The sequence below is a fragment of the Furipterus horrens genome, unplaced genomic scaffold (genome assembly GCF_987537825.1).
Source record: "Furipterus horrens unplaced genomic scaffold, mFurHor1.1.pri manual_scaffold_2, whole genome shotgun sequence".
In the NCBI taxonomy this organism is placed as follows: Eukaryota; Metazoa; Chordata; class Mammalia; order Chiroptera; family Furipteridae; genus Furipterus; species Furipterus horrens.
Window position 1 is genome coordinate 203,586,252 of NW_028327172.1, and position 27,951 is coordinate 203,614,202.

Genomic DNA, 27,951 nt, shown 5'->3' on the forward strand with positions numbered 1-27,951 from the left:
TAATAAAAAAAAATTTTTTTTAATCACAAGACAGAAAGCTTAAAAATTTGGCAAGAGGCCAAAACTACAAACTGTCCAGTTCAGTCTGAGTGGTGGTGTTATTTGTTTGGAGCCTGAAGAAGAGAATGAAACTTCTGCTTCTTCAGAATCACATCTTTACACTGGGTTCATCATAATTTAAATCACTTAGTGAATTAAAAGTGCTACAAATTCCCAGAATGTCAGACATATTGACATTCAAAATCAAATATAAATGATTTTATGGTTATCTCTGCCAGGGGTTGCTGTAATTAGGGCTGATGTTCTAACTCTGACTGTAATTATAACACTGGGAATTTCAAGCACCTTAAAATACTACTATTATTTTTAAGAGTTTATATCCTAGGACCCCAAAATCCAATCCAATATGCACTTTGAGGTATGGTTTACTTTTCAGTGATGTTTAATACTAACTGAAGTATTAAACTGAACAAGAGGAGTATTCTGGAGTAGTGATCATGTAATTGATTATATGTGAGGAATAAAAGGGAATTTTTAATGCTATTCTGGAATTTCAAAAACATTAAAGATTACCTTAATTTTATATAATGTTCCTCAAGTCTTAGTTGAGTGTTTTCATTTTTTTAAAAAGGGATACCTTTAGATATTCTTCTCACTATAACAAAATAATTATTCTGAAGTACAAAAAAAAATGTCATCTAGGGACTTATTCAAGTTCTAAAATAGCAGCTTTTTAAATTAAGGCAACATTACGTTATTCTTACCTGTTTTTCTATTAACTAATCTACTAAGTTCATAGAGCAGATTTTTATACTCAAAGGCCTTTTATAATGTGAGAAGAGTTAACATGAACATTCGTCTCAATGTTTAAAAAGTATATAAAGTTATTTTATTCAAAGTCAAAAATACCTTATTTTTTTATTTGAAATTCTAAAATAATTACAGTCATTTCAGAATGTGTAAACCATGAAATTACCTTTTGAACTAACATCAATAACATAAAGTACCATTTTTCTACAAAAATACATTATAGGAGATATATCACTTCTTCCCTGAAATAAGAATTTAATATTTGGACAAAAAACTGTAAACTTTTGATTACATTCAAAACATAACCTTATAAAGACACATTATTTGAGGTTTTGGCAACCCGAGTACTTAACAGCAGATTTACATTACTATAATGTAATGTAAATATATTTTACATTTTAACAGCACAAGAATGCCAGTTTGTTTCTCTTACATCAGCTACCAGGAGGTAAAAAACGGCTTCCTGCAGTGGAATGTCTGCGTGAAGGAACTGCTGAGGTGGACAACCTGACCCTGAGTTCTCCCTTGACTGTGTTCCACAATCACGCACGGCATCTGTACCAGCTGGACAGGACTCTTCCCATCTCTCAAAGCCTGAGTAAGATTTAAGATCTGTGGAAAGAAGAAATATTTTCATCAATTCAAAAAAGATAAAAATCCTTCAGCTCACTAAGTTTAATCATTTATTCATAATTACAATTTTTATTTCATCCGTTTATGCCCAATAGATCGTGATGAGGAGTTAACTGCTATAAATATATATTATATAGATGTATGTATGTTTATACGTATGCACATATATACACACAAGTACACAAAATTAGAATTAAATAACTTTTGCCAATGGGTGCCTTTAAAATATTTTAGAATGTACCTTAGAAATGAAATTAGAGACTGAAAAAAGTGAATGGTTCTGCATATTCCATTTGACACAGAACCTAAATCAATACTGGTCTAAACAGTCTGGTTTTAACTACATACTCATTCAACAAATACATTTATTGAAAGCAAAACACATGCTGGGCTCTGTTCTAGTGCTAGGGATACAACTCCAGAAAAACCCAATCTCTGCCTCACAGGGCTTACATTTTAGCAGCAGGAGGACTCAGTAAACATTATGAATAAGTAAACTACACCAGGTATCAGGGGGTACGAGTGCCATGAAAAGTCATGATGCTGAGCCAGTGGGCAAGAGGGTTACAGATTCTGGGAAGGTAGCCATTTAAAATAAAGGTTTATTTAAGAGCTAACTCTTAAATAGGAAACATAAAGTTGGAAAAGTAAAATATATTACATTCCATGTTTACATATTCTTGGAATTGCTACTTGAGCATAAAAATAACGTTATGAAACTGAGCCCTGGCTGCTGTGGCTCAATGGATTGAGTGTCAGCCTGCAAACCAAAAGGTCCCCTGTTCGATTCCCAGTCAGGGCACATGCCTGAGTTGCAGGCCCAGTCCCTAGTTGGGGGCATGTGAGAGGCAACCACACACTGATGTTTCTCTCCCTCTCTTTCTTGCTCCCTTCCCCTCTCTCTACAAATAAAATAAAATCTTAAAAAAAGAAAAGGTTATGAAACTTAATACATAGCTTACAGCCTATTCTACTCTGTTCAGATAAAATTTAATAACTCATTTTATTTTTTCGCTAAATATCAAGCAAAAAATTCCCTTTGTTATACATTTAGTAATAAGGAAGTCTCCTTCAAGTATGTGGAAATATGTAATATACAGATGGTATGCACTTTACTGGTTCATTAAAGACTATTTAATAGTGATAAGCATAAAGGTTTCAACACAAACCCATACCAATAAATACACTTCATAATACTGTAAATAGTATAAACTAGATGGTTTAGATCCTAGAAGATTTTTTAAAAGATTTTATTTATTTATTTTTAGAATGGGGAAGGGAGGGAGAAAGTGAGGGTGAGAAACATTGCACAAGAGGTAAGTTAGTTTGGTTGCCTCTCCCACATCCCCAGCAGGGAGCCTGGCCCACATCCCAGGCATGTGCCCTGACCTGGAATCAAACTGGCGGCCTTTTGGTTTGCTCAACCCACTGAGCCACACCAGCCAGGGTTAGATCTTAGAAGATTTAAAGTATTTAACACATCAGGGAATTATTTCTAGCAACAGTAGTTACTCACTGCATTTGTTTTAGGATCCCTTTTAAATTCTTCCTTTAAAATCTTCTAGGATGGCATATTTAAATAACAAGACAAAAAAATTGTGAAATTTACACTTATAAACATTGTTTTTACCATCAAAATAAAATGTGAGCACCAGTATGGTTAAGGAATGAATGTTCTGGTTAGTTCCCTATACTGGCTGCAAAAAATCTGTTCTAAAAATGTTAGTCTAAACACACTAATTTAAGTAACGTCTAATATTTTCCTGACTCTAAAAACAATATATAATTGTTATAGAGATTCTGGAAAACAGAATGGTATGAAGAAAATAAAAAGTTATTCTATAAGATTAATAATTTTCAAATATATACTAGTAAAAATTATTCTATCCTAAAACTTTCCTAAATACTAATATTTCTTTGAGAGTTGAGAAGACACTTGATAATCTTGCATTTATTTACTAAAAAAAATATGTACTAAGCAAGCACTCTGTTGGGGAGACTCCTCCCCACGAGAAGAAGCACGTGAGCCCTAAAAATACCCACATTCTAGAAACAACAGCCAGTTGAAGAAATAATAGCAAGGTCGTGTGATAAACACTTTAACAACAGTAGAGCTATACTCTCACTTTACAAATCTGTTCCCCTTCCCTACATATCACCATTTTTTCATTTTTCAAAGAATGAGCAAATCTACTATTATATGTTTTTCTCCCATGACAACTGAGAAGAACCCAGTAGAGTTACAGCCAACCTAAAGCTCTCATGTGTTATATGTTGAAATTAGAGATTATTTTCAGAAATAGACTAAACATTGCAGGTAAAGGCAAACGCTTTAGAATTCTCCACCTATGCCACATTTGATAACTTGGTAGAGATGTGATAGTTATGTCAAGGGCAGATGGTATAAACTCAGAGACTTCTTTCCTTTAGACTAATTAATTTGCAGGTCCTTAGACTTTAGTTGGCATAAGAATTACTGTATTATCTCTATAAGCCACATATGTTCTACTTTATGGATTGTAAGCTATAACCCTCACCCAAGGATAGGTTTACTGATTTTGGAGAAAGGAAGGGAACAAAGGAGAGGGAGAGAGAGAAACACTAATTAGTTGCCTGTCATACACCCCCTGAGGAGGGCTCGAATCCGCAGCTTAGGTATGTGCTCTGACCAGGAACCAAACAGGCAACCTTTTGGTGTATAGAATGATGCTCCAAACAACTGAGCCACCCAGCCAGGGCTTAGGCTATTTTTTTTTTAAGTCATATGCCCAATATGCTGATTTTAACATCAAATTTCTGAGTAAAACGTGACACCAGTGGATTCCCAGCGAGTGCTGTGAACATCAGAACTCGCAGGGTAGCAGGAGGAGTCTAGGAAGACAGAGCTGGAGCTTGAAGGAAGGCAGTCTCCCGAAGAAGAGGAAAAGACACCGAGGAGAGACAGCAGCACAGCCACACAAGGGCACCACTGGGAAATGAAAATGGGAAGGAGGAGCATTTAGGAGCGGCAGGGCTTAGGGGAAGCAGCAAATGGCAGGAAAGAAAGGCAGGCGGACCAACTGGAGGCGGACTGTGAAGGGTCTTGCAGACTGCTCAAAGCTGGAACTTGAGCTTGTGCACACTGACGGATCGAAGAAGTTCGACATCACGAAAGATAGGATCAGATTTGCTTTGAGAGAAGTTGCTCTGGTCTAGTGTGGAAGAGAGAGAGGAAAAGAGGTAAGGACACCACCTAGATCATTAGCTCCAGAGAAGAAATGATAAAGGCCCAGGCTGCAGATTTGCAAGGCTGAGACAGACCCCCTTATTTTACAGATGTTATGTAACCCCTTTGAGCAAAGGGATTTCCTCCCTGCAACATGCAAATACCTATAGAGAGCTCTTTTGAGGATAAATGAAATGAAAACAAACATAAAAACATCTAGTAGAGTCAAATGGGGGTACTAAAGGGTTAAGTTCATTTTCTTTCTTCTTTTTTTTAAAAAGATTTCATTCATTTTTAGAGAGGGGAAGGGAAGGAGAAAGAGAGAGAGAGAAACATCAATGTGTGGTTCCCCCTCACACGCCCCCAACAGGGGACCTGGCCCGCAACCCAGGCATGTGCCCTGACTGGGAATTGAATCAGTGATACTCTGGGTCACAGGCTGGCACTCAACCCACTGAGCCACACCAGCCAGGGCTTAAGTTCATTTTCTTTAACATCAATTATGAATGAATCTGCAAATGAGGGTATGGCTTACAAATCACCCAAATACAAGTTCACTATGTACTCATAAAGCAGTTTTATTTATTAGTTCTGCCATTTTTTCAGATCATGTGCAAAATATATTTCACATGGCCCATCAATATTTTCTGAGGTCTAGTATTCCAAACTGGCACCAGGAGAAATGGAAATGAATGATTTTATTGAACCTCATATTGACCTACTACTCTTTAATGTAAAAGTTAAAACATGGTTTATCTTTAACTGTCATAAACATTATATCCCAGATTTTAAAAGAAATGCCTTCATACTAGTTTCAAGTTCCATTCTACACCTTTATGTGAAGAATTAGAGCATGTCACTGATTATATGTACAAAACTAAAGACTTACTATAAACTAAGGCAAAAACTTCATTGTATAAAGTACAAATCATGAAGTTAATTGTTAAGACTAGAGAAAAGGGGGATTTAGGGGATTATAAATGAGGGAAATAAGTATTTTGGCTCAATTAAGGAACTAGCTAAATGATGATTCTGTTATTTGGAACACTGGTTTTACTGTTATTTTTGTTTGTTAATCCTGTTTCATAAGCACTGATTTACTTTAGAATATAAATTACTACCTGATTTTCACAGCAAATTTTTAAAAATACTGTTAAAACTAGAGAACTACATAGTCATGTACATGGTCAGGGTACCCTACTCAATCAGAAAGGTCAAAACCAAAATTTAAAAAAAAGATAAAATTAAATTAAACCATATAGAGAAGGTATCGCTTTATTTTTTTCTTTCCCTAGATCTTGATCCTGTCATTTTCCTATTTTATTATACATATCTGCATAATGCTTTAAGTCCTTTGTGAATAAGATAGGATATGAATGAATAAAGCTAAAATAGCAGAGTGATACTGGTATAGCTTTGTAATAGAACTAAGTGCTGGAATATCTCCATATCTTATCAGATAAGCATTTTTTTCACTTAAATTCCTCATTTACAGCTTTTATTTTAAAAAAAATTCCTAATATAAAGGTGTATATTTAGGGATATGACAATTCCAGAAGATGGAGCATACTGATAAGTTAATTTGTTTCAAGTAAAAAGGTCAACTTAGGGCATACTTATCAATGCCTGAAAATTCAGCTCAAATACAGTAGGGACGGTGACACTCTACGACATAATTACAATCACTGACCATTTAAACCCTTCCTTCATGCCTGAGTTATTGAAAACACATCCGCAAAGGCTCCCTGAGTAAGCCTGCACCCCACTGTCCAGCCTAACCCTCTACGGTGGCTCTTAATCTTTGTTGGGACAGGGATGTCTTTTGCTGAGAGAGAAATCCAATAGCTCTCCCTGCTCCCCCATTCGCAAAGCACACTTATAAATGGAATTTAGCACACAATTTCAGGGAGTTCAGAGAAGAAACCCAGGATGAGGTCTCTTGAAAAATGTCAGTCTCACCAAAACCCCTTTTAATGCTAAATCTCTTAACTGTTCCAATCCCTTCTGTGTGGAATCTATATTCTGGTACCTTAGGCTCTCGTGATCTGTATCTTCGCTATTGCCCAGACAGTTCCCTTACTGTTTAATATTTATGACTCCAGCAAAGCACTGCATGAATACAGTGGAGCACAGAGATGCACAAGCTAATATCCATCCCCTTTTCCTGAGCTCCCTGAGAAACGGAACTGGGGTTTGCTCACTGCTTTATCTCAATGACTAGAACCGTTTCTGACACTAGTTCTGACAATAAGTATTTGGTGAATAAATGATTATCTAATTTAATTATATTTATTTATTATAAATTGTATAGTAGTGCAAAATCTAAACTTGTATTTTTGTCACAGGAATGCAGCAAACAGCTACTTTATATTAAATGTATATATTTTTAAAAGTTAATAAGTCACTAAAAGACATTGTTTACAGTATAATTTATTTTCATTTCAAGCTTTCCCTTTGGAATTTGATTCTACTAAGAGTGGAAGAACCAGGCATCATCTATAGGTCAGCCCAGCCTGCATGTCCACACCTGCAGACCTAATATTTCATCTCTCTCCTTAAAGGAGGTAGGAAGGGGTGAGAGGACTGAGTTACAGTTAGTACTCTTACGCCTCAATCAGTGCTCAACCTTGGTGACATGGTTATTTACTGACTGCTCCTGAAGGCCAAACATGTTCTATGAGGCAAATAATCAACGGGCAACAGTACATCTAAGCACGTGAATTTGAGGAGGAAAAAGATAGTAACAATCAGGAAAATAGTTACCAAAATGAGGACAAAGAATTCACAGTAAGGGGAAACTGGGTAACTCAGCAAAATCTGACAAAGTCAAGGATATCTAATTTATAAGACAACAGAGGAAAGACACGATTGAAATCAACTTCATTTCTAATCATCTGAGCTATTTTGGTTCACTTATAAAGACAGTGTCCAGAGTTGCAGCTCTGATTCACAATGGAGAAAAAAGTTGATTGCTGTTTCAAAGAGAGGTTTTTTTTTTCTTTGCAAGAACATAAAAAGGTGACCTACCTGACCCCTCATCACAGACAGCTGACTTTCAAAAGTGGCTTTGTTAAAACTTTTGTCAATCTATCACAAAAAGGAAAAAAACATCAATGTGATTAAAAAAATCAAGCTCTTTGAAACAAATATGTGAAACTAAATGAACTTTCAACTTAGCACCTAAGGTCATCAGAAAGCTTTCCGATTTGATAAAATAACATGAAAGAGTATTTTTACGTGAGGTATTTTTGTGCACCCCTAGAATAAGAACTTTATTTATATTCCAACTTGTTCCAGAAAGGATTTAAAATGACACTCCAGCCAATGAGTTTAGGCTTTTTTGAGAGAAGTGAATTATAGCATGTCACCAAACATTGGTTATAATTTTTAGTCATTTTATAAATATTCAACTTTGAAGAAAACAATTTCCCAAGTTTTAAATCTCACTTCAAACAATACTCATAGTTAAGTGTGACTCTACAAGTTTATGCTCCTGATCTCCTTCTGTAATGTCAAGTTCCACTGCACGCAGTGACACCAGAAGCGGTAAACTGCAAATTAGCTCTATTGAGAAGATCTCTTCTATTTTAACATTTCATTTTCTGTAATAATTAAAACTAAAAATTTATTTACCTTAAAAAGTTCATAAAGATCTTCACATAAATCTTGCACAAAGTTCAAGTCAGAAATAAATGGTAGAATCAAGTTTCTTGTTTCTTCAGAAAAAGGAACTTTTGCTTGAGGAAGCCACGCCCAGTGAAATGGATCTAACAGAAAAAAGCATTCTATTCAGTGGGGGAAAGGGTTTATTTTGACCCACGTTTATCTTCGTTCTTTTCCTACAATACTCAGGTTCTCAAAAAACAAACAAAAAACAGGAGAAAGAAGTTATCACAAAACAGTTATCCTGTGTTATCTAAATTATTCAGATTCCAAGTCTGGATGTTAATTAAGATGGCAAAACATAAAAAGCTATTACCTGAACTAGCTAGGTTTCTGAGTTTGTTTTTTTTAAATAACTTATTTATTTATTTATTTATTTATTTATTTATTGAGAGAGAGAGAGAGAGAGAGAGAGAGAGAGAGAGAGAGAGAGAGAGGAAGGAGAAAGAGAGGGAGAGAAACATCACTGTGTGGTTGCCTCTCACCCGCACCCCCAACTGGGGACCTGACGTGCAACCTAGTTATGTGCCCTGACTGGGAAATCGAACCAGCAACACTTTTCTGAGTTTTTTTAAAGAGTAAAAAGTTTTGATAATAAGTCTATTTCAAACAGCCATATATAAAAATGTGCATCTAAATCTCTGGTTCCTAAGTTTGGAAATTAAGAGATAGCTGTAATTTGGTCACAGCCCCAGATCAGAAATACCTTGGCTGTCATCTCCCGGCACTTCTAGCCACAAATCACCAGGATTTGGCCACCCAGACCCCTGCCCCAGCCCTGCCCAGCCCCACACACGATATTCTAAAATTTTCAGTCATTAATAGGTAAACAGGTGAGTGGCTTTAGGGATAAAAGACCCATCCATCACTGCGGGTTATTGTAGTTCTCTCCCACTTGGCCCATTATCTACACAGTTCCAGGACTGGAAAGATTTGTAAAGTAGTGGGACCTTCTATAGAGAGTGCATATTCAGTTTTCTGCACAAAAGTATACAGCTTATGACAACGTGATCACCCATAGAACTACTGTGGTACATCAAATGAGAACCCCCAGCTTTAGTGGCTCCTACCATTTGGAAAGCCCTGAGGAAGAAATCTGCCTTCAGAGTCCATTCCACAGGCCCACATCTCCCTGAAGTATAGCCAATGTCCTTTTTATCTTTCCCTGATCAATTACATAAAAGAAAAGTGTTTATTCGAATGTCTGCCTCTGCTTCCAATTCCCACTGCTCAACTTCACTACCATTCTCCCCCCAGGCCCACCAGTCATCACCCATTGGCAGTCCTCATCTACTTAATGTCCGCATCACGTAGCACTGTTTTCTATCATCACCTTCTTAAAATTCTCTCCTATGTGGCTTTGCAGATGCCACTCTCCAAGCTGACCGTCTTGTCCTTTAAGCCACTTCTCTGGTACGCTGGCTCTTCTCTTCTTCACTGGCACCACTCCCCAGGGGCCATCCTTACTCCCTTCTCTTATTCACCTACTGAACACTCATCACATACTCAGTATTCGTGTGCTTCGAACCACCCTAGTGATGGTGTTTGTTCATAATTTTCCTGGGTGATAGCACACACCAGCATGGCTTCTGTTACCAAGGTGACAGTTTAAAAACTATATCCTCTGTAATAGTTCCTCTTTCAGGTTTAAGACCTTCGATCCCCAACTGGGTGTCTGGTAAAATTTCCGAGATACGTGTAGGGACCTTAAACTGAGCACTTTTAAAGTGCAATTTGTATAAAGACTACAAATTATTAGAGGAAGAAGAAATGGAACAAAGACATCTCAACTCAGCTCAATAAAGAAAGAAAAGGAAAAAAGAAATAATTGGAACTTACGGTAAGCAAAAAAATAAGATGGCAGTAAAAGTTCACACGTACCAGTTTGTTTATTGAGACAAACTACATAGTTAAGTGTACCTATAAAAAGACTCTCAGGCTAGGTTTAAAAAAATCCAGCTAAGTGATGTTTATAAGTCATATACTTATAAAGTTAAAAATAAAAGAATAAAATAATAATAAAAAGAAATGAGGTACACCAAGTTACAACAGACAAAAAGGGAAAAGAGAAAAACACTGGAGAGGGATAAAGTGGGATGCAGTTCACAGTGATAAAGGAACATGCCACCAGCAAGATAAAATGCTGGACCTGCAAGAATGGGAGATACAGAGCAAAAAATGTATAGAAATGCAAGAAATTGACAAAATTGCAACCACATCGAACTTCAACTTTCCATCAAAAATTAACAGGTTAAATGATCAAAACCTAAGTCAAGAATGATTTGACTAACAACTAACAAGCTTTAATTAGGAGACAGATACAGAACTTGGTGTCTATTCTTCCCAAATATGTACAGTCCTTCAAACTGGTCATATATCAGATTACAGACACATTCACAGATCACAAAGCAATAAACCTTGAAAATAATAATACAGTTAAAAAACATCAACTGATCTAGAAATTTACAATCAAACAAAAACACTTCTAGATTACTCCTGTCAAAAAGAATTTCTACAAGTATGAATTTATAAAGCAGAACAACAGAAAAGCATTCCCAGTCTACGGTTTAGCCAAAAAGATACCTAGAGAAAAGCAAATAGGAACGTAATATAGGGCGAATACAAACAAAAATTATAATGATGGAAAACGTAAATCAATGAAAAATAAAAAGCAACCAAATAAACTGAAAATCTGATCAATAAAAGGCCAATTAGCTAAAAAACATACACACAAAAAAGTAACAAGGCCGATGTTTTATAACAGACAAGTATTTGGCAACTCTAGAAGGGAAAAGGCTACTAATAAAGAGTAGAAATTTAAAAGGAGCATAGTACTAGATACAGGTATTACTTTTAAAATTTATTACACATATTTTAAAATACACAAAAATTAAAAAACTAGTAATATGAGCTTCCATATTCTAAATAACAATTCAATTATTCCCAAATTTTTATAAAATTGATTTCATCTATCCCCAGTCTGGCTCCCCAAGTATTGTAAGGCAAATTCCAAACATTTCACTTCATCCTTAAATACTTAATATAACTAGAGGAAATTTTCTTACTTATAAGAGAATTCTATATAATAAATAACTTTATACCCACAGATCTATAAGACATGGACAATTTTAAGCAAAATAAAATGTCTAGCCCTGACTGGTGTAGCTCATTTGGTTGGGTGTCATTCTGTAAAGCAAAAGGTCACTCGTTTGATCCCTGGTTGGGGCACATACAAGAGGCAATAGATTGACGTTTCTCACATAGATGTTTCTCTCCCTCTTTCTTGCTCCCTGTCCCTCTCTCTAAAAATAAATAAACCTTAAAAAAAAAACGAAAAAGAAAAAATGTCTAAAATTGACTTAAGAAGATATAGGAATCGGACCTTTAAGACAGAAACCAAACTAGTAGATTTGTAAGGCATTTAAAATACCACTCACTAAAAAGGGGGGTAGGGGAAGTAAGACTTAAATTGTTTTATCAGTGAGTATTACCCAAAACATTAAAATAAAGCTCTACCAAAATACTAATTTTCATGTTATAATTTATATATATTTAAAATTGGAAAGTATCAAACTTACAAGGCTAACAACACAAGCCAAAAAATCAAAACAAGCCAGTTATCCAAAGCAAACAATACATGGCAAGACCCCTGTAGCACACATCTCTGCATCTAGTGACCAAAACAGTCCTCATGAACAATACTTACCCAGCTGTTTTTCTTTTCCTGCTAGTTTAATGACCATAAATTTTCTTCCCTTCCTTTTCTGGAAAAGGGGTAATTACAGAATCTCTAGAATGTTTTAAATACTCACATGCTCTCCATTCATCAGGATGTTTAAAAGGAAATGCTAGACCATTATCAATTGCAGCTACTTTAATAAGCGATTCTTTATCATCAATCGAATTTGTTTCCTAAAAAGGGAAAAATGGTCTGTTGATAAAAAAATGTATATAAATATTTTTAACAGATAAAGCATTTACAGTAATTATTGAGGTTTAAACTTTTATCTGAAGAGCCTATAAAAATAAAAAATAAGTTCCCAGAAAATACAAATTCACCGTTGAAGGGCAGAGACTATCTTAAACATAAGTAAGAATTTCATAATTAGTTGTTTTTTTTTAAATTTGATATTATAAGTTTACATAGTAATGGTCCCCCCCCCTTTAGGGAAGAGCACTAATAATTATTAAGACTTAAATTTGTTATTTTGGATAATTTGTTTCCAGATGCATTACTTAAATGTATGAAAGTTGCAAAACATGGATTTTTAAAGTATATTTTATTGATTATGCTATTACAGTTGTCCCAATTTCCCCCATTTGCCCAGTATCTCCCTTCCCTCTAGCAATTGCCCCCCTTAGTTCATGTCCATGGGTCGTGTATATAAGTTCTTTGACTTCTCTATTTCCTATGCTATTTTTAACACTTCCCTGTCTATTTTGTTCCTACCAATTACGCTTCTTAATCCCTGCACTTTTGCCCCCATTCTCCATCTTCCACCTCCCAGATGATAACCCTCCAAATGATCTCCATATCTACGATTCTGCTCCTGTTCTGGCTGTTTGCTTAAGTTTTTTTTTTTTTTTTTAATTAACTTGTTGATAGCTGTGAGTTTGTTGTCATTTTGCTGTTCACAGTTTTGATCTTCTTTTTCTTAAGTCCCTTTAACATTTCATGTAATAATGGCTTGGTGATGATGAACTCCTTTAGCTTTACCTTGCCTGGGAAGCACTTTATCTGCCCTTCCATTCTAAATGATAGTTTTGCTGGATAGAGTAATCTAGAGTGTAGGTCTTTGATTTTCATCACTTGAATAATTCTTACCAGTCCCTTGTCACCTGCAAAGTTTCTTTTGAGAAATCAGCTGATAGTCTTATGGGAACTCATTTGTAGGTAACTCTCTGCTTTTCTCTTGCTTTTAAGATTCTCCCCCTGGCTGGTGTGGCTCAGTGGATTGAGCACTGGCCTGTGGACCAAAAGGTTGCCATTCAATTCCCAGTCAGGGCACATGCCTGAGTTGCAGGCCAGGTCCCCAGTAGGGGTCTTGCGAGAGGCAACCAATCAATGTACTTCTCCTTTCTTACTCCTTCTCTAAAAATAAATTTTAAAAAATTAGAAAAAAAAACAATTTATCATTAACCTTTGGCATTTTAATTATGATGTGTCTTAGTATGGTTCTCTTTGGGTCAAACTTGTTTGGGACTCTCTGTGCTTCCTGGATTTGTATGTCCATTTCCTTTGCCAAATCAGGGAAGGTTTTTTTCATTATTTTTTCAAATAAGTTTTCAATTTCTTGCTCTTCCTCTTCTTCCTGCATCCCTATGATTTGGATGTTGGCACTATTGGAGATGTCCCAGAGACTTCTTATATCATCCTCATTTTTTTTTGAATTCTTCTTTCCTCTTTCTGTTCTGGTTGAATGTTTATTTCTTATGTTCCAAACTGTTGATTTGAATCCCAGCTTCCTTCCCTTCACTGTTGGCTCCCTGAAGATATTTATTTCACTTGTGAAATTTCTTCCTTCATGTTGTTGCCATACTCAATGAGTTATCTAAGCATCCTGATCACAAGTGTTTTGAACTCTGCATCTGATAGGCTGGCTATCTCCATTTTGTTAAGTTCTTTTTCTGGGGTTTTGTTCTGTTCGTTCATTTGGGCCATGTCTCTTTGTCTTCTCAATTCAGCAGCCTCCCTGTGTTTGTTTCTGTGTATTAGGTAGAGCTGCTTTGACTCCTGTCTTAGTGCTCCTGTTAAGTTGTATGGGGCAGAGCCTTAGGTAATCACCAGGGTGGGACAACACACTTCACTGCTTTGTGGCTCTGTGTGGGGGGAGGGCTCAGAGAGGGGACATTGCTGCTGCCTGACATCTGGAGGTTTGCCTGGCACTTGCCTCACTTCCAGTCACTTCACCTGCTTCCTGTATGTGACTGGCACCCTTCCAGCTGCTGCCCTGTGCCCTGGTAGTGACTGCCAGTATGTAGGTTTGCATATGTTCTAAGTCCTTGCAGGCCCTTTAGGTGGACTCTCCTGAGAAACCAGCAGTTTCTTCTGCTGCCCCAACCTCCACTGTTTTTTACAGCCAGAAGTTATGGGGATTTATCTTCCTGGTGCTAGAACCCTGGGCTGTGTGGTCTGGCCTGGAACTGGGATCACTTGCTTCCATGGTATCCCTCCCGATTTTTATCCACAAATTACTTAAGAGCAAAATAATGAAGTATTCAGTAAAATCTAATTGTTCCAAATATACCAATAAAATATACTTAGGAACCACTATAAATATGTATATTGATATTTAAGTCTGTATTTTAAACCCATGTCTGCTATAAATGGCATTTTATTTCTATAATTTTTTTATATTTACAATGTTATTGAGGTATAATTCACAAACAAATTTCACAGATTGATAGATGTGAAACCTTTACCCAAAAGGTCCTTGTGTCCCTCTTGCTCCCTCTACCCAATCCCAAGGCAACCAGTCTGCCTTTTGTCATAGGAATCAGTTTGCACTTTTTAGATTTTTATATAACTGAGGCCAGACAGTATGTTCCCTTTGAGTGCAGCTTTCACTGATTCTTTCATTCAGCAGGATTTTGAAGTTCATCCACATTACTCCCTATATTGAATTCATTCTTTTTTATTGCTAAGTACTATGAATATGAAGTTTTAAATTTCTCTGATAAACACTGAAAAGTACAAGCTTTCTAAACTGATGCCATAGCTTTAAGTGAAAGACTACATAGATTATAAATACTGGAGAAATTATTTTCTTAACTAGTTAAAACTTTCTCAAACGGATAAACTGTTTTAAACTAGTAAAATATCTAAAATATTCTAAAATATCTCTTATATTTAAAATTTGAACTTGGGTACCCAAAACTGGCAAAAATTGATCTAAAATCTATCATTCTGATGGCATAATAGGTCTTTGTAGTCCATTATATATATTAAAGCCAGCTTCTTACAAGCAGAAGTACATTTTTTTAAAGTTCAATGTATATGAATCACAAGTAAAGGACACATGTTCTATAATATTATACAACCTAATACTGAATCATAAGACACAAAAAGAAGTGAATTAGTATTATATAAACATGACCAAAAATATCAGAAGCCTTTATTACATAAAAGCAAAATAAATCTGGTGGTTGTACAAAAATTTCCCAAGCTCTATACAAAGTACCAAGCTGGTAATATTCTTCTATTCTAATGCAACATAAAAAGGAAAGCTGCATGGAGATTTTTTTTAAATAGAATTTTAAAATGTAATGTAAACAAAGAAAATGAGAAAATAATGAAGAACAACTTCAAGGAATCTTTTATAGAAATTGTATGTATGTGTGTGTGTATGTGTATACATACATATTCTTTTTAAACTTCCTCACCTTAGTTTCTGTTCCATGTTTCTGCTTCTCATATTTGATTAACCAATTGTCATTTCCCCTGTCTGTCAAAATAGCAAGAAAAATAAATTCTGTTATTTTATAGTTTTTATAGATATTATAGCCTAAATCAAGGGAGAAATCTAGTAACCTCTTGATTCTCAAGACTTTCTTTGGTTAGCTATAACATATGCTTATATATTAAAGGCTGCAATTTAACACATACAAACTAAAAAATACTTATGTTAGCTAACATTTTAGAGCCCTGGCTGGTGTGGCTCAGTGGATTGAGCAGCAGCTGACGAACTGAAAGGTCGCCTGTTTGATTCCCGTCAGGGCACATGCCTGGGTTGCAGTCTGGTCCCTGGTTGGGGGCGTGCGAGAGACAGTTGGGTGATGTTTCTCTCACATATCAATGTTTCTCTCCTTCTCTTTCTCCCTCCTTTCCCCTCTCTCCAAAACTAAATAAATAAAACTAAAAAAAAAAAAAAAAATGTCAGCTAACATTTTTGAGCATTAACTCTGTGCCAGACATTGTTGTAAGTGTTTAACATGTATTTATTCATTTAATCCTCATAACTATTCTGTGAGGTAAGAACAATTATTTTCAAGAACTATTCAATCAAGGTTATTAAAATCAAGGATATTTTCTCTTCACCTTAGAAAGAAAAAGCATCTAACCCATCACAAGGCAAATATCTGGATAGGCTCTCACCTAATGTCTATATAGGAGTATTCTAGACTCTACACTAACTTTTAACATTAACCTAAGAGCATGGTAGTTAAGTTGGTAATCTAGAGAAGTATATAATGCTTGTTGAGAAACCAGTATAAATGAGCAAACATTGATGTTTCCCTCCCTCTGTCTCCCTCCCTTCCCTTTTCTCTAAAAATACATAAAATCTTTTTAAAATTAAAGTTTAATGTATCTATACAATACACTGAGTTACCTACAGTCAAAATAAGCATGTAAAATAATTCATACAATCAAATTTTAATTATTCACATTTTGCAGATAACATTTCTAATAACTGGCTTTGTCCCGACAGGGACAGGGACTGACTGATCCCGAGAGCCAGGGCAGGAGCCTGTGATGGGTCGGGATCTCCAGTACAGGATCAATTCTGCCAGGAGAGGCAGTCCTGCACCTCTATTTTCTAAGGCAGGTGGAGAAAAAGCAGCCTCAAGACCTCTGCATGAAAACTTTATGTCTTTGATCTGGATAATGAGTTGAAAACAGTGTGAAAACTAACAAGGTTTGCGTGAACAAACGAGAGAACGTCAATACCTGTATTTCTGATGATGTAATCCAAAATCACTAATCTTTCAAACTGTGACTGAAATTGTTTTCTGATGTTCTCAGGCAAAGGGTCAGCTTCAAACCTTCTAAGCCAAAATTCGGCCTCCTTGTAACCTTCAACAAATAACTGAAAGGAACCAATCTATAATTTTAAGAACTATAGTTAGAAAAGAAAGTACAAGAACAAAGGGATTACTTTTTTAAATTGCTCAGCAGTATTGTCATAAACTATATAAACACAGTAAGAAAAATAGAAGTTAACATTAATTTAAATAAGCCACATTTATCAAGAACACTATTTTTACACATCAATTTGAAATAATCAGATAAAGAATACGTAGCAAATAAAAATGTTTAACCTAGACTTTCAAGCACAGCAGTTATTTTAGGATAAAAGGCATTTCTATCACTAAAAATTACTGGTTGTTAACATTAAAAAAGTTATTAAAGAAAATAAAATTCAAACAGCATATGACACACAGGTAATGGCTAACTTAGTTGGCTTCATAAATACAAGCAAATCACCTGTGGTGATTTCTTAACAATTTATGTCCTCATTGTTGGCATGAAATTTTAATGACTTCCTAAAGGTTTTCTCTAAAGCATTTATAACTAAGTCCTAGCAATAATAATGGGGAAATAATATCCATTTTTAGTCACAGTTATTTCAGTATATCCAAGAAGTAACAGGCCTTGTCAAATTTTTCCAACTTTTTGCTTACTTCAAGTATAGTTTTAAAAACAAGTTAGGCTGACCATGAATTTCTCCTCAAATTCTTTTATCTAGATAAATACATAACTACAACACAACAACAAAATTGCCTAAAGTTCTTCCTAAAATATCTTTCCCATTAGCCCTCCCCCATCCTTGCTTAGCTAGCTCCTAATCATCCCTTAGGTTTATTTAAAAGTGGAAAGAAAAAACAAAATTTAACATGTAGTGAGTAAACACAGTTACTACCATTTACTTGACTATGTGCTAGGGCTGTACCAAATACTTGACATCAATTTCTTCATTTTATCCTCACAACCCTAAGAGGTAGTTCTGATCATTTCCCTGTTTTATAGAAACTGAGGCTTGGAGAGTAAGGAACTGGCCTAAGGTCTTAGAGCTAAGTGGTAGAGAGGCTGGGAGTGAAACCTGGTCAGATTCTGGACCTCTGCTTTTAGCCATTACTTTATAAAGCTTTTGATGCAACCTCTTGCACACATTACCCAGCCCTCCAACGTGGGTTAGACGTCCCTCATCTATCCTCTCTGAGTTCCCTGCACCTAACCGTCCTAACAAGGTTATCATATTGCATTGAGATCGCTTCTTTAAGTTCTTTGAAGACAAAAAACTGTTTTCTTTACTATTATATCCATAGCCCACAGCACAATGCCTAGCGCATGGAGCTCAGGTAACAGGTGCTGAACTGCTCCCCCAAATAAAGCTTATCACAGTAACTTACCTTGGGAGGGAGTCCTATCCGATGAAATTTTCTACCCACTTTGGGCACTTTCTCTAAAGCATACTTTTTGCCTCTAGCTTTTGCACGGTCAATTGCACTGTAGTTAAATGTCTCACTGACAAGCCAAACCACCTAAAAATATGCGGTTTAGAGAAATGGTCGTTAGAATTTGCATGATAGTATTTATATCATGTACATCATGAAACTCCCTCAAATACTGTAAACTGGCAAAGTTTAATCCTATACAAAACACCTCAGAGAATCTAAAATAGAAAGGCCAAGGAATTTTGCAGTCAGTTAAACAACACATATTTCTCTCTGAGAGGCAGCCTAAAATTAGCCAGCGGAAGAAAGAATAGTCTTGAAATGTACAATTAGGAAGGACAATTCTGAGGAAGTCTTCAAGTGAAAATGCATAAAGGACAAAGAAAAAAAGTGCCTTTTGAGCACATAAGTTATCTCTACCTTCAACAGAATTTCTAGATCCCTGATCTTTATCTGTTTTCTAAAGCTAGTTCTTTTCCCTCTGTTTGTTGGCATCATTTCAACTCCTGTGTGCAACAGACATTCCCTTGAGGACTTTGTGGATCTACACTAGAATCAATCTGTTAGTTGCTCATGACTGGATTACCAAAGGGGGCTCAGCTTTAGGTTCTGTCCTTAGAAATGTGTTTACAGAGAAGTAGGCTGTAAATCATAAGTCCATGCTTAAAAACAAATTCTCCTTACCCTTGTTTTCGGTACAATGCCCAGACAAAGCTTTTCATCCACAAGGGAGGCAGCAGCTTCGGAAAGGTACCCCTGGTTAGGCACCAAGCAGCCTCTGCCAAAGCAGCAAGGGCAGCAGACCTTATGAACGTATTTGGTCCATTTTGGGTTCAGTTGACCATAAGGCTCTTCTGATTTGGGTTTAAACACACCAATAGTTTTCTATAGGGGAAAAGAGTAGAAATTTTATTAGACTTTTAATATAGAGCTAATAATCCATGAAGTTCATTCTGATAAATCTTTTATGCTTTGTCCCACCACAGACTAGGACATAGCCCAACGATATTAAGGGATTTAGTTCCCGTCTTATTTTTACATTCATTCGCATTCAGCAGTGTAAAATCAACAGTCCTTTGGGCTATTGGTTTTCAAAATGCTCTGAGAAACCTTAGGGAAGGTGAGAGGGTTGGTGCGGGCAGGGCTCTGAGGCCTCGTGCCACTTAACCAGACAGACTCTGATTCCACCTGGTTTATACTATCAGATTTCCAAGTGATTAAAGGAGTCCACTGATTTTAAACTGTGTAAAAATCACTGCTCTAGATCAAACAGTTATTATTTCATATCCATTAAATATCCAAGTTATGTTTGTTTATTGTCTACTTTCCTCACTAAAGGTACATTCTAAAAGGGCAGGAAGTTTCTTAGGACTGTATCCCAAGTACTCTGACAGAACTTGATACATGGTAGGCATGCAAGCATTTGTTAACCCTTTGAGTGCCAACGTCGCTGTGAGTGACGCTGACAAATTTTCCCAAAAGTGCCAGCATTGCTCCCAGCGACTCTTTTTTTGATGGCTATAAACATAATAACAATGGAATAATTCGTATTTTATGTTTTTTTCTCTTTTTTTGTACTTCAGGTTATATATTGATATAATTATTTCTCATGTTGATCCAAATTTCAAATTACGCATGGCACTCAAAGGGTTAAATTAATAAATGCAATGACAAAAAGTGCTCCCTATATAAAGATAATGACAAAGATAAAATACAAAGGTACTGACAGGGTATAATGAACACCTATATTATCAGATTCTCCTACCCTAAACTTTTTTTCAAAATCCTTTAAAGAACTAATTTTAAATTAATTTTTCTCCTCTTAAAAATTTTTTGTTCATGAGTGTCTAATAACCTATGATCTGTATTACTAGTCTGATAAAATATCGTCTATTAAATTCAGGGAGTGAATTATCCTTAGACAAAAAATAAAAATTTCATTATAATTTTAAGTATATAGTAATTGCTTTATAATGCAAAAAGTCTGACCCACTAGTAAGAAAGTCAACAGAATAAATTGAGAAAGCAAACACAAAATAAAGTTTGAGATAGACATTACCGATATACTTAAACCTCAAAAAAATTGTTTTAAAATACAACTTCAATCTTTGCAAAAAATATCTGAATGAAATTATAATCTTTCTCCTAAAAAACGAACTGCTGGCTATGCATCACTCAGAAAGCTTTTACAAATGGTAACATAGATATTTGAAAAATTCTAGACTGAGTGGAACAAAATCCTTTATCAGCTTCTCTTTTCTGCCCTAGAATTATGCTTTGGTTCATTTCACTTTGTCACATTCCAATGCCTTCAAACTTCAAACTTCCCAGGCTCCTACTCTGGTATAATGCAGGAAAAAAATATTCCTACTATAAAATAAACCTTTGAAAAAAATCAAGCAATTTGGAAATGACATTAATAGGTTTTCAATGTTTAAACTTCTACTTTGCTTGGCTAATATGGTTATAGACTGCTATAGGGTAAGGATTTATAATAAACTTAAAAAGCTACAGCTGAAAGTGAGTATTCAACAAATGCCTGAAACCAAATATTAAGAACAGTAACCTACAACTTCAAATTAATAGCTTGATTTCTAAATAGTAGTGCTTTAGTAAAAAAACAAAAAAAACTGACCTTTATTTCTGAAAAGAGGGGGAAGTCAGATTTGGAAACTATCTCAGAAACTCATAATGACATCACATTTAAATTAGTGCTTTCCAGAATTTCTGTTACAGATAGAAGGTCTATGAAATTCTCACCCTCTTAGGATCCTTCACAAAGTAACTTCCACTTGAACCTTGAGAGATTCTTTCTGGAAAAACTCCAAATTCTATTGCTTGCTCCGCTTTCAATACAACATCAGCAAACGCTGGATCATCCAAGAATGTATTCAACTCTGAAGAATCAACAATTATTGCATTAAGAAAATCAATGTTAACATAACACACGAAGAAGAAAAAATACCAGCTAAGAAAATGCTCATGATATGAACCTGCAATACTGGGTTAGGTTAATAGCATTAGGACATGAAAGTGTAAAACTATTATCAAGTATTATATGGGCTGCTTTGATCCTCCTTTTTTCTCACTACCCCACTTCTTTTTAAGCTTCAAGTAAGGACACAGGAACACACGATCCCTATTGGTTAACATAATCACACTCTTACATCACATTACCTTGAACTCCTCTCTTCCAGTAATTTTGTTTTCCATTCTACCGAAATCCCCAACTGCAGCCATACCTCATATGTCATTACCAATATCTGCAATCTCTCCATACTCTGAATTTCAAGCCCCTTATATCTTTCTAATTCACTCCCTTTGGCATCCTGCGCCCCTATATTCTTCCATCACACTACTAACTACAAAGCAGTGATCTATCAGCTTGTCGCTGATCTTGACGTCCTTTGTGCCTTTGGTCATCTTAAATTTTGGTCAATCATCATATAACCACTGTCCTCTTCTCTCCCCTCATCATGGTCACCTGGAAAAGTCCCAACCCTGGTTAAATTAAACCCAACTGTCAGCTGACTATGCCTATGCCTGGACAGCCGAACTTGACAAGAGAAACACACACAAACACAGTGCCTGGTCTCCCTTTAAAGCCATCATCACAAGCCTCAGGTGGGCTTCACGCTGCCCAGGAAGCATGCTCCATTCTGGTAATAAATTGAATGTTTGTCTCTCCCTAAAATATGCTGAAGCCCTAATCCCCAATGTTACTGTATCAGAAGATGGGTCTTTCTGAGTTTATTAGGTTTGGATGGGGTCATGAGGATAGGGCCCCCATAACATTAATGCCCGGAGTGAGCTCCCCGTCGCTCTCCCTCAGCCATGTGAGGGTTCACTGAGCAAGTCAGGGAGAGAGCCCTCAGAATGTGACCATGCTGGCTCCCTAACCTTGGACTTCCACACTCCAGAACTGAGAGGAAGAAATGACTGTTGGTTAAGGCACCCAGTTCATGGTATTTTGTGTTATCAGCCTGAACCGAGACGACTCCCTTGGTCTGTAGACTCTCCCACCCTTCTGAACAACTACCTCATACTACTCTCTCCTCTCCTCAAATTTCCAACACCTCCTCTCTCAGCAGATGATCTTGTTTCCCATTTCATTACGAAAAGAGAAGCAATCAGAAAAAAACTGTCACTAGTCCTCAGCACCACGTCTACCCCCCCCCCACATCCTCTCCACATCCTCTCCGTTCTATCACTACAGGTGACCTGTCCAAGCTCTAAGGTCCACACCTCCACTTTGCGTGCAGACCCTGCCTTAGGGAGCACTCCAGGGCGCTTCTTCAGTAACTCATCCTTGTCCCGAAACTTCCCTCTCTACTGGCTTATTTCCCTCACCCTCCACACCCAGGTTCTGCCTGAAATGAATATCCGGAATCCAACCGCCTCTCACCATCTCCCTAACCCTCAGCTTGCCCCATCTGTCAGAACTGTCTGCTTTAATCGGCCGGTTCCTCCATAAAGGAGGAATAAAGCTATGTGGGGACAAGGCTGGTGACTGGATATCCATTTCATATCTGGTTACCACTGTTTCCCCAAGGCCTCCATTTCTACTGGTACCCTTTAGACACGCAAACATTTTATGACTGTTGTATCTCTGCAACAAATGAAAAAATACAGAATATGCGTATTCTAATTACTGAGATAATCTCCAACTCACCACTGCTTAGTACCTTTCAAAAGCTCAGTTATGGAGAACTGTCAAGACACATAGGAAGGACATCTACTCTTCTAATACCTTCCTCTAAATTAAGCCAGGTTATCTGCGTCTTGACTCTAGATCCAGCAATACTGACAGCACCACCCATTAGAGCTTGTTTGGAGGTTCTAGCAGGGGAGCACGGCTACTCGTACACCCTTGACCGAAGACTGGTCCTCTCCTCTAGCTGGGAAGGTCATCCTTGTCAACCAAGTGCGCAGCTTTGGGAGGGATGCACATGGATCGGTGAGGGAGGAAGGGGACACCCACCTACCCAGCCTGATCAGCTGAATCAACCCTGGCGATCAATGGGGTGACAGATGTCACAGCCAGATCGCACCTCACATCTGTACCACCCATTAGAATTACTTCTATTGAAATGGGCTGCAGAGAAGTTATAAGAAATATTATAAAATCAATCACTTTTATTACAAGGGTATTATTTAACATACAGTCTCTTCTCCAAGAGAATACAAGACAGGTTATCATTTGTCAATTGTTTTGCTTCTAATAATCAGTTTGTTTTAAGTTTATGGACAGTGATAGTGTTTCTCTCAAGTCGGTGCTCAGTAATCTTAAAATCAAATTTGTGGGCTGCCTGCATCAAGAGTCTGATGTGCATTTTGTATACTTATTCTAGCTTCCGTCTTATGTATTTTATTTTTATTTCCCATTCCCATCTTTCCTCCTTATTTTTAAATTTTATTTTATTCCTATATTTATAAGCCACCACGAATCATTAAATGGCTTTTAAATACACACTTCCTTTTACTTTAATAGCTCGTTGTGAATTCTCTAATTGTTAGGTTCACTAACAAAATTGATAAATGCTCCTGGTTTGCATTAACAGAATCTTGGAGAAGTCACTTCATCTCTCTGTGCCTCCTTAAAATGAGAATAAAAAAAATAGTACTCACTTCATAGGGCTGGTTATGAGTAATATATGTGAAGCGCCTAGAACTACATCCTGAATGTACTGTTATGTAGGTATTAGTTATTACCATCTCTGGCTGGTTTGGCTCAGTGGATTGAGCGTCAGCCTGCGAGCTAAGTGTCGCTGGTTCGATCTTCCAGTCAGGGCACATCAGAGAAGGAAAACTCTGATTCCAAAAAACCTCCGCTGCCTTGCGGCATACCTCTTCAGGGGAAAGGCTAAGGGAGTAAACCCCGACAGAAAATCCGGAGCCGGAGTCCCTAAGGCGGTTTGACGTTGTAGTCAACACCGGCAACTCCTGCGGCGCACCTGAAGCCAAGCTGTATGGACTCCGTCTTTCCCTTGGATCCTTCAGCTGCGAAGAGAGGGGGGGTCTGCTGCATGGGCAACAGCAGACCCTCCATATCACCCTGCCCAGGCTCTGTAGCTTCAGCTTCACTGGAGAGGACACTCCAGCGTCATCGCAAGAGTCGATTCAACACGGGAGGAGACAGATACCGTGTCACTCCCGAGTCGGACTGCACAGCCATTCTCGGCGGTGCAGATAGACTCTTAAGAAGCTACACCATCGTCTCTCGAGACGGACGGCTGCCGACGACGAAAGTTATTACCATCTTTATTACTCTCCAATTCACTGATTAAAATGACAGAACAAGGAATGCCACGAATCCTTCTACTTTGACACTGATCCACCAACATTATGGTTTATGCTGGTTCTGGATGTTGTCAAATGTCATGTTAAAGATGAGAGTCACATGACATTCTTCCACTAGCCAAAACACATACGTTACATAAACAGAACAGTCCTAAATTAGGTTACTATTCATCTACAGGCAAGAACTTCTTGGAACTAGAGTGGTGGCTTCACGGAAATTGGATGGTAAAGGACAAAGGAAGTATTGTACTCTGAACAATAACTAAACTTAAAAATCTAGTTAAATTACTCAACTTCTTAGGAGACTGGTTTAAAGTTTATAAAATAACTTTTACAATTCAAAACTATTTTTAGATGCATTAAAATAAGACGTCCATAATAAAAAACCAGAGGTAACAATTATTTTATAACACTTGGGGATCTACAGCAAAAGGGGAAAAGTGCATGACATGAAAAAGAACTAGGCTCAGTCCTGGCTTTACCACTTCCTGGATACTTAACTTAGGCTGACTTCTGAGGTTCTATAACTAAATACTAGTCATTACAGGTTCTTTCGTTCATTCTTTCTTTCTTTTTAGTTTTTATTGTTTATTTTGACAAAAATATAATTCCAGTGATAAAGATGCTTTTCATTCACAACAATTCATTACAGTTTCTTATTCACTTTCAATCCTCACTACAGGGATGGGGGTAACTAACTTGCTGTGCTGTTGTGAGAATTAATAATATGTACCAAAAAAAAGATCTTAAATCATAAACTGTGATAGACGTTATTACAATTTAAAAAGGTAGGAATCCCCTTCAATGATATATTTGTATTGTAACATATCCCCATTTAAAATTTTTCTAGTCTTTATATTGTTTCTTTACAAAACCTCACTTTCACAGAATAAATGTACTTTTAAGGTTTTAGCCTCTTTTAAAATTTAGCTATGCAGATAAATTTGGGGTAGAAAAGGGCAAGCTAGCCACACGGCTTTTAGTCACTTCACAGACTGGATTCTAGGTAATACATAACCAAATTATCAACGTAGCTAGATGAATGTGGGCCCATTTGTGATCTGGTTCCAACTTCATGTTTGTTCTGTTAAATGTTGTAACCTCAACGCATCCATTAGCTAACATAACGGTAGCCAACCTGCAGGTCTGAGTGGTTTCCTAAAGCTTTATTACTCATGAAACACTTGAACTGCAAAGTTGGCTTCCCTTAGGCCTCTCTGATGTCTTTACTCTAAAATACGTAGGCCTCTTTACGTTCAACGACAACTTGAATAACCTAGTCTACCTAAAATTCCTTAAAACGTGGAAGGTCCATTAGTGTACTAGTAGCAACACAGGGAAAAATCTAACAATTCCAGAAAAACTAAGCAGTATTAATGAAAATTACATTTTCTGTGTTTTTTGTAAAAATTGAGTTGGGGGGGGGAGACAGGAAGAGGGAGAGAGGCGGGGGGGTGGGGGAGAGAATGAGAGAGAGAGAGGGAGGGAGGGAGAGAGGTTAGAGAGAGAGAGAGAGAGAGGGAGAGAGAAAGGGAGGGAGAGAGGGAGAGGGAGAGAGAGAGAGAGCGAGAGAGGGAGAGAGAGAGAGAGAGAGAGAGAGAGAGAGGGAGAGAGAGACTTTCCGCTGTCCCACCTACGGAAGCATTCATTGGTCGTTTGTCCTCCATGCCCTGACCTGGACTGAACCGAAACCTCTGAGCAGCCCAAGGACGCTGCAACCCTCTGAGGCCCCTGGCCAGGGCTCCGTGGCTTTTTAGAAAAGCCACGGCGTATGGAGTCACAGTCCAGGCGCAGTGCACACGCCGTCTCATTGAAACCACCCTAACCACTAGCGAGCAGGTGTGAGCACAACTTTACAAACCAGGCTGGCTCATCTTTTAGGCAGGGCTCTTACGAGTCTACTCTAGTTTACCACCCAATGAGCCCAACTCCACTTGACGTGCCCCCCAAATTTTACTAATTTTCAACATCATTACAGTTATCCTCTCTTTCACCTGAGGCTATCAGTCTGTTTGATAATGAAAATAAAAAAAAAATTTTTTTTCTTCTAATGTATAGTAATAGAAATGACTCACAGGCGGGAATAAAACTTTGCGGGAGGCGGCAGGCCCAGAAAGGCAACTGCCTCTGCCCCCTCTAGCCAACGTCACAATAACATTTAATAGCAAAAGTTTTTGAAACGTGTCCCAGGAGCAGCAAGTGGCTAGTCTTTGCTGTACATCTCGCAAATTCACAACTCCGGGAACTTTCTACACACCCACTCATGTCCGAGCTTGACCAAACAACTTACGTCATCTTACAGTGTTAAGTTTTCTTAAGTGTCGAGAGTCTAAAAGTTGAGGCTCCTTCTCAGGGGAGGCCTCAGGGATCAGAGCTGAATGACAACCACAGGCCTCAGGTGAGGTCGTTTACAGCCCCCGGGAAAGGTGCACCAGTTGCGGGGGGCCGGGGCCGCGGGCCCGGAAGGGGTCCGAGGTCTCCTGGATGCCCCACCAGCTGCCTTTCCTACCAGCCACGCCAGAGTGCGAGGCAGAGACTGGGGCCGGGGGCAGGGTGCGGAGCCGCAGAGGGGGCCCGGGGAGGGGCAGGGATGGGGGGCGCTCTGGGGCGGCCACGGGGAGAAGGGGGGAGAAGGGAAGAGCCGGATCGCACCTGAACCCACGGCGCGGTTCCGGTCCAGGTCGGTGGGCGAACTCCGCGGGAGCCCCACGCCCCCGGAGAGGCAGCGGGCCGCGTCCGCGGGACGGAGCAGCAGTTCCTTGTCGTCCGCCGGGCCAGGGGACGCCGCGTCCGCCTCCCCCGCCGCTCCCACCAGCCTCACGGCGGTCCCCGGGGTGCCCTTCCGAGACGGGGCCCAGGCGATCCGCGGCAGCAGCGGTGCCCGCTCCTCGTCCTCTTCTTCGTCCAGGCTCCTGCCGCCCGCGGCATCCCGCCGCCCAGGCTCGGAGGACTCCGCCATGGCCTCCCGCTGTGCCTTCCGCGCGGAGGCCGGCTCAGAGGGGCGGGCTGTCCGGGTCTGGTCTCGGCATCGCGGGGTAACTAGAGTCGCTACGTCGTAGTGGAGCCACCTCACTAAGCACGGTCGCGCTCGGTTCCCGCCCAGCGGCTGCCCGGCCCGGCCGCCCACCCCGCCCCGCCCCGCCTCACCGCGCACGGCCCGCGTC

The 27,951-nt window shown here is 38.3% G+C and overlaps 1 protein-coding gene across 3 annotated transcripts; it reads right to left on the reverse strand.

Annotated features, from left to right (window-relative positions):
- Positions 1-27,909, reverse strand: PI4K2B (phosphatidylinositol 4-kinase type 2 beta). 3 transcript variants are annotated; one of them, XM_090267012.1, is made up of 10 exons: positions 27,440-27,909; positions 21,248-21,384; positions 19,172-19,372; positions 18,443-18,574; positions 16,980-17,133; positions 15,695-15,756; positions 12,124-12,223; positions 8,282-8,415; positions 7,676-7,735; positions 1-1,422 (listed from the first exon to the last, which is right to left on the reverse strand). In XM_090267012.1, the coding sequence occupies exons 1-10, from the start codon at positions 27,744-27,746 to the stop codon at positions 1,249-1,251; spliced, it is 1,461 nt and encodes a 486-aa protein (XP_090123138.1). In that variant the 5' UTR covers positions 27,747-27,909; the 3' UTR covers positions 1-1,248. The 3 variants fall into 3 exon arrangements, with proteins under 3 accessions (XP_090123138.1, XP_090123136.1, XP_090123137.1); XM_090267010.1 differs by having other exon boundaries at positions 16,980-17,118; positions 27,440-27,807; XM_090267011.1 differs by lacking the exons at positions 7,676-7,735; positions 8,282-8,415 and having other exon boundaries at positions 27,440-27,807.
- Positions 27,910-27,951: the final 42 nt, after the last annotated feature.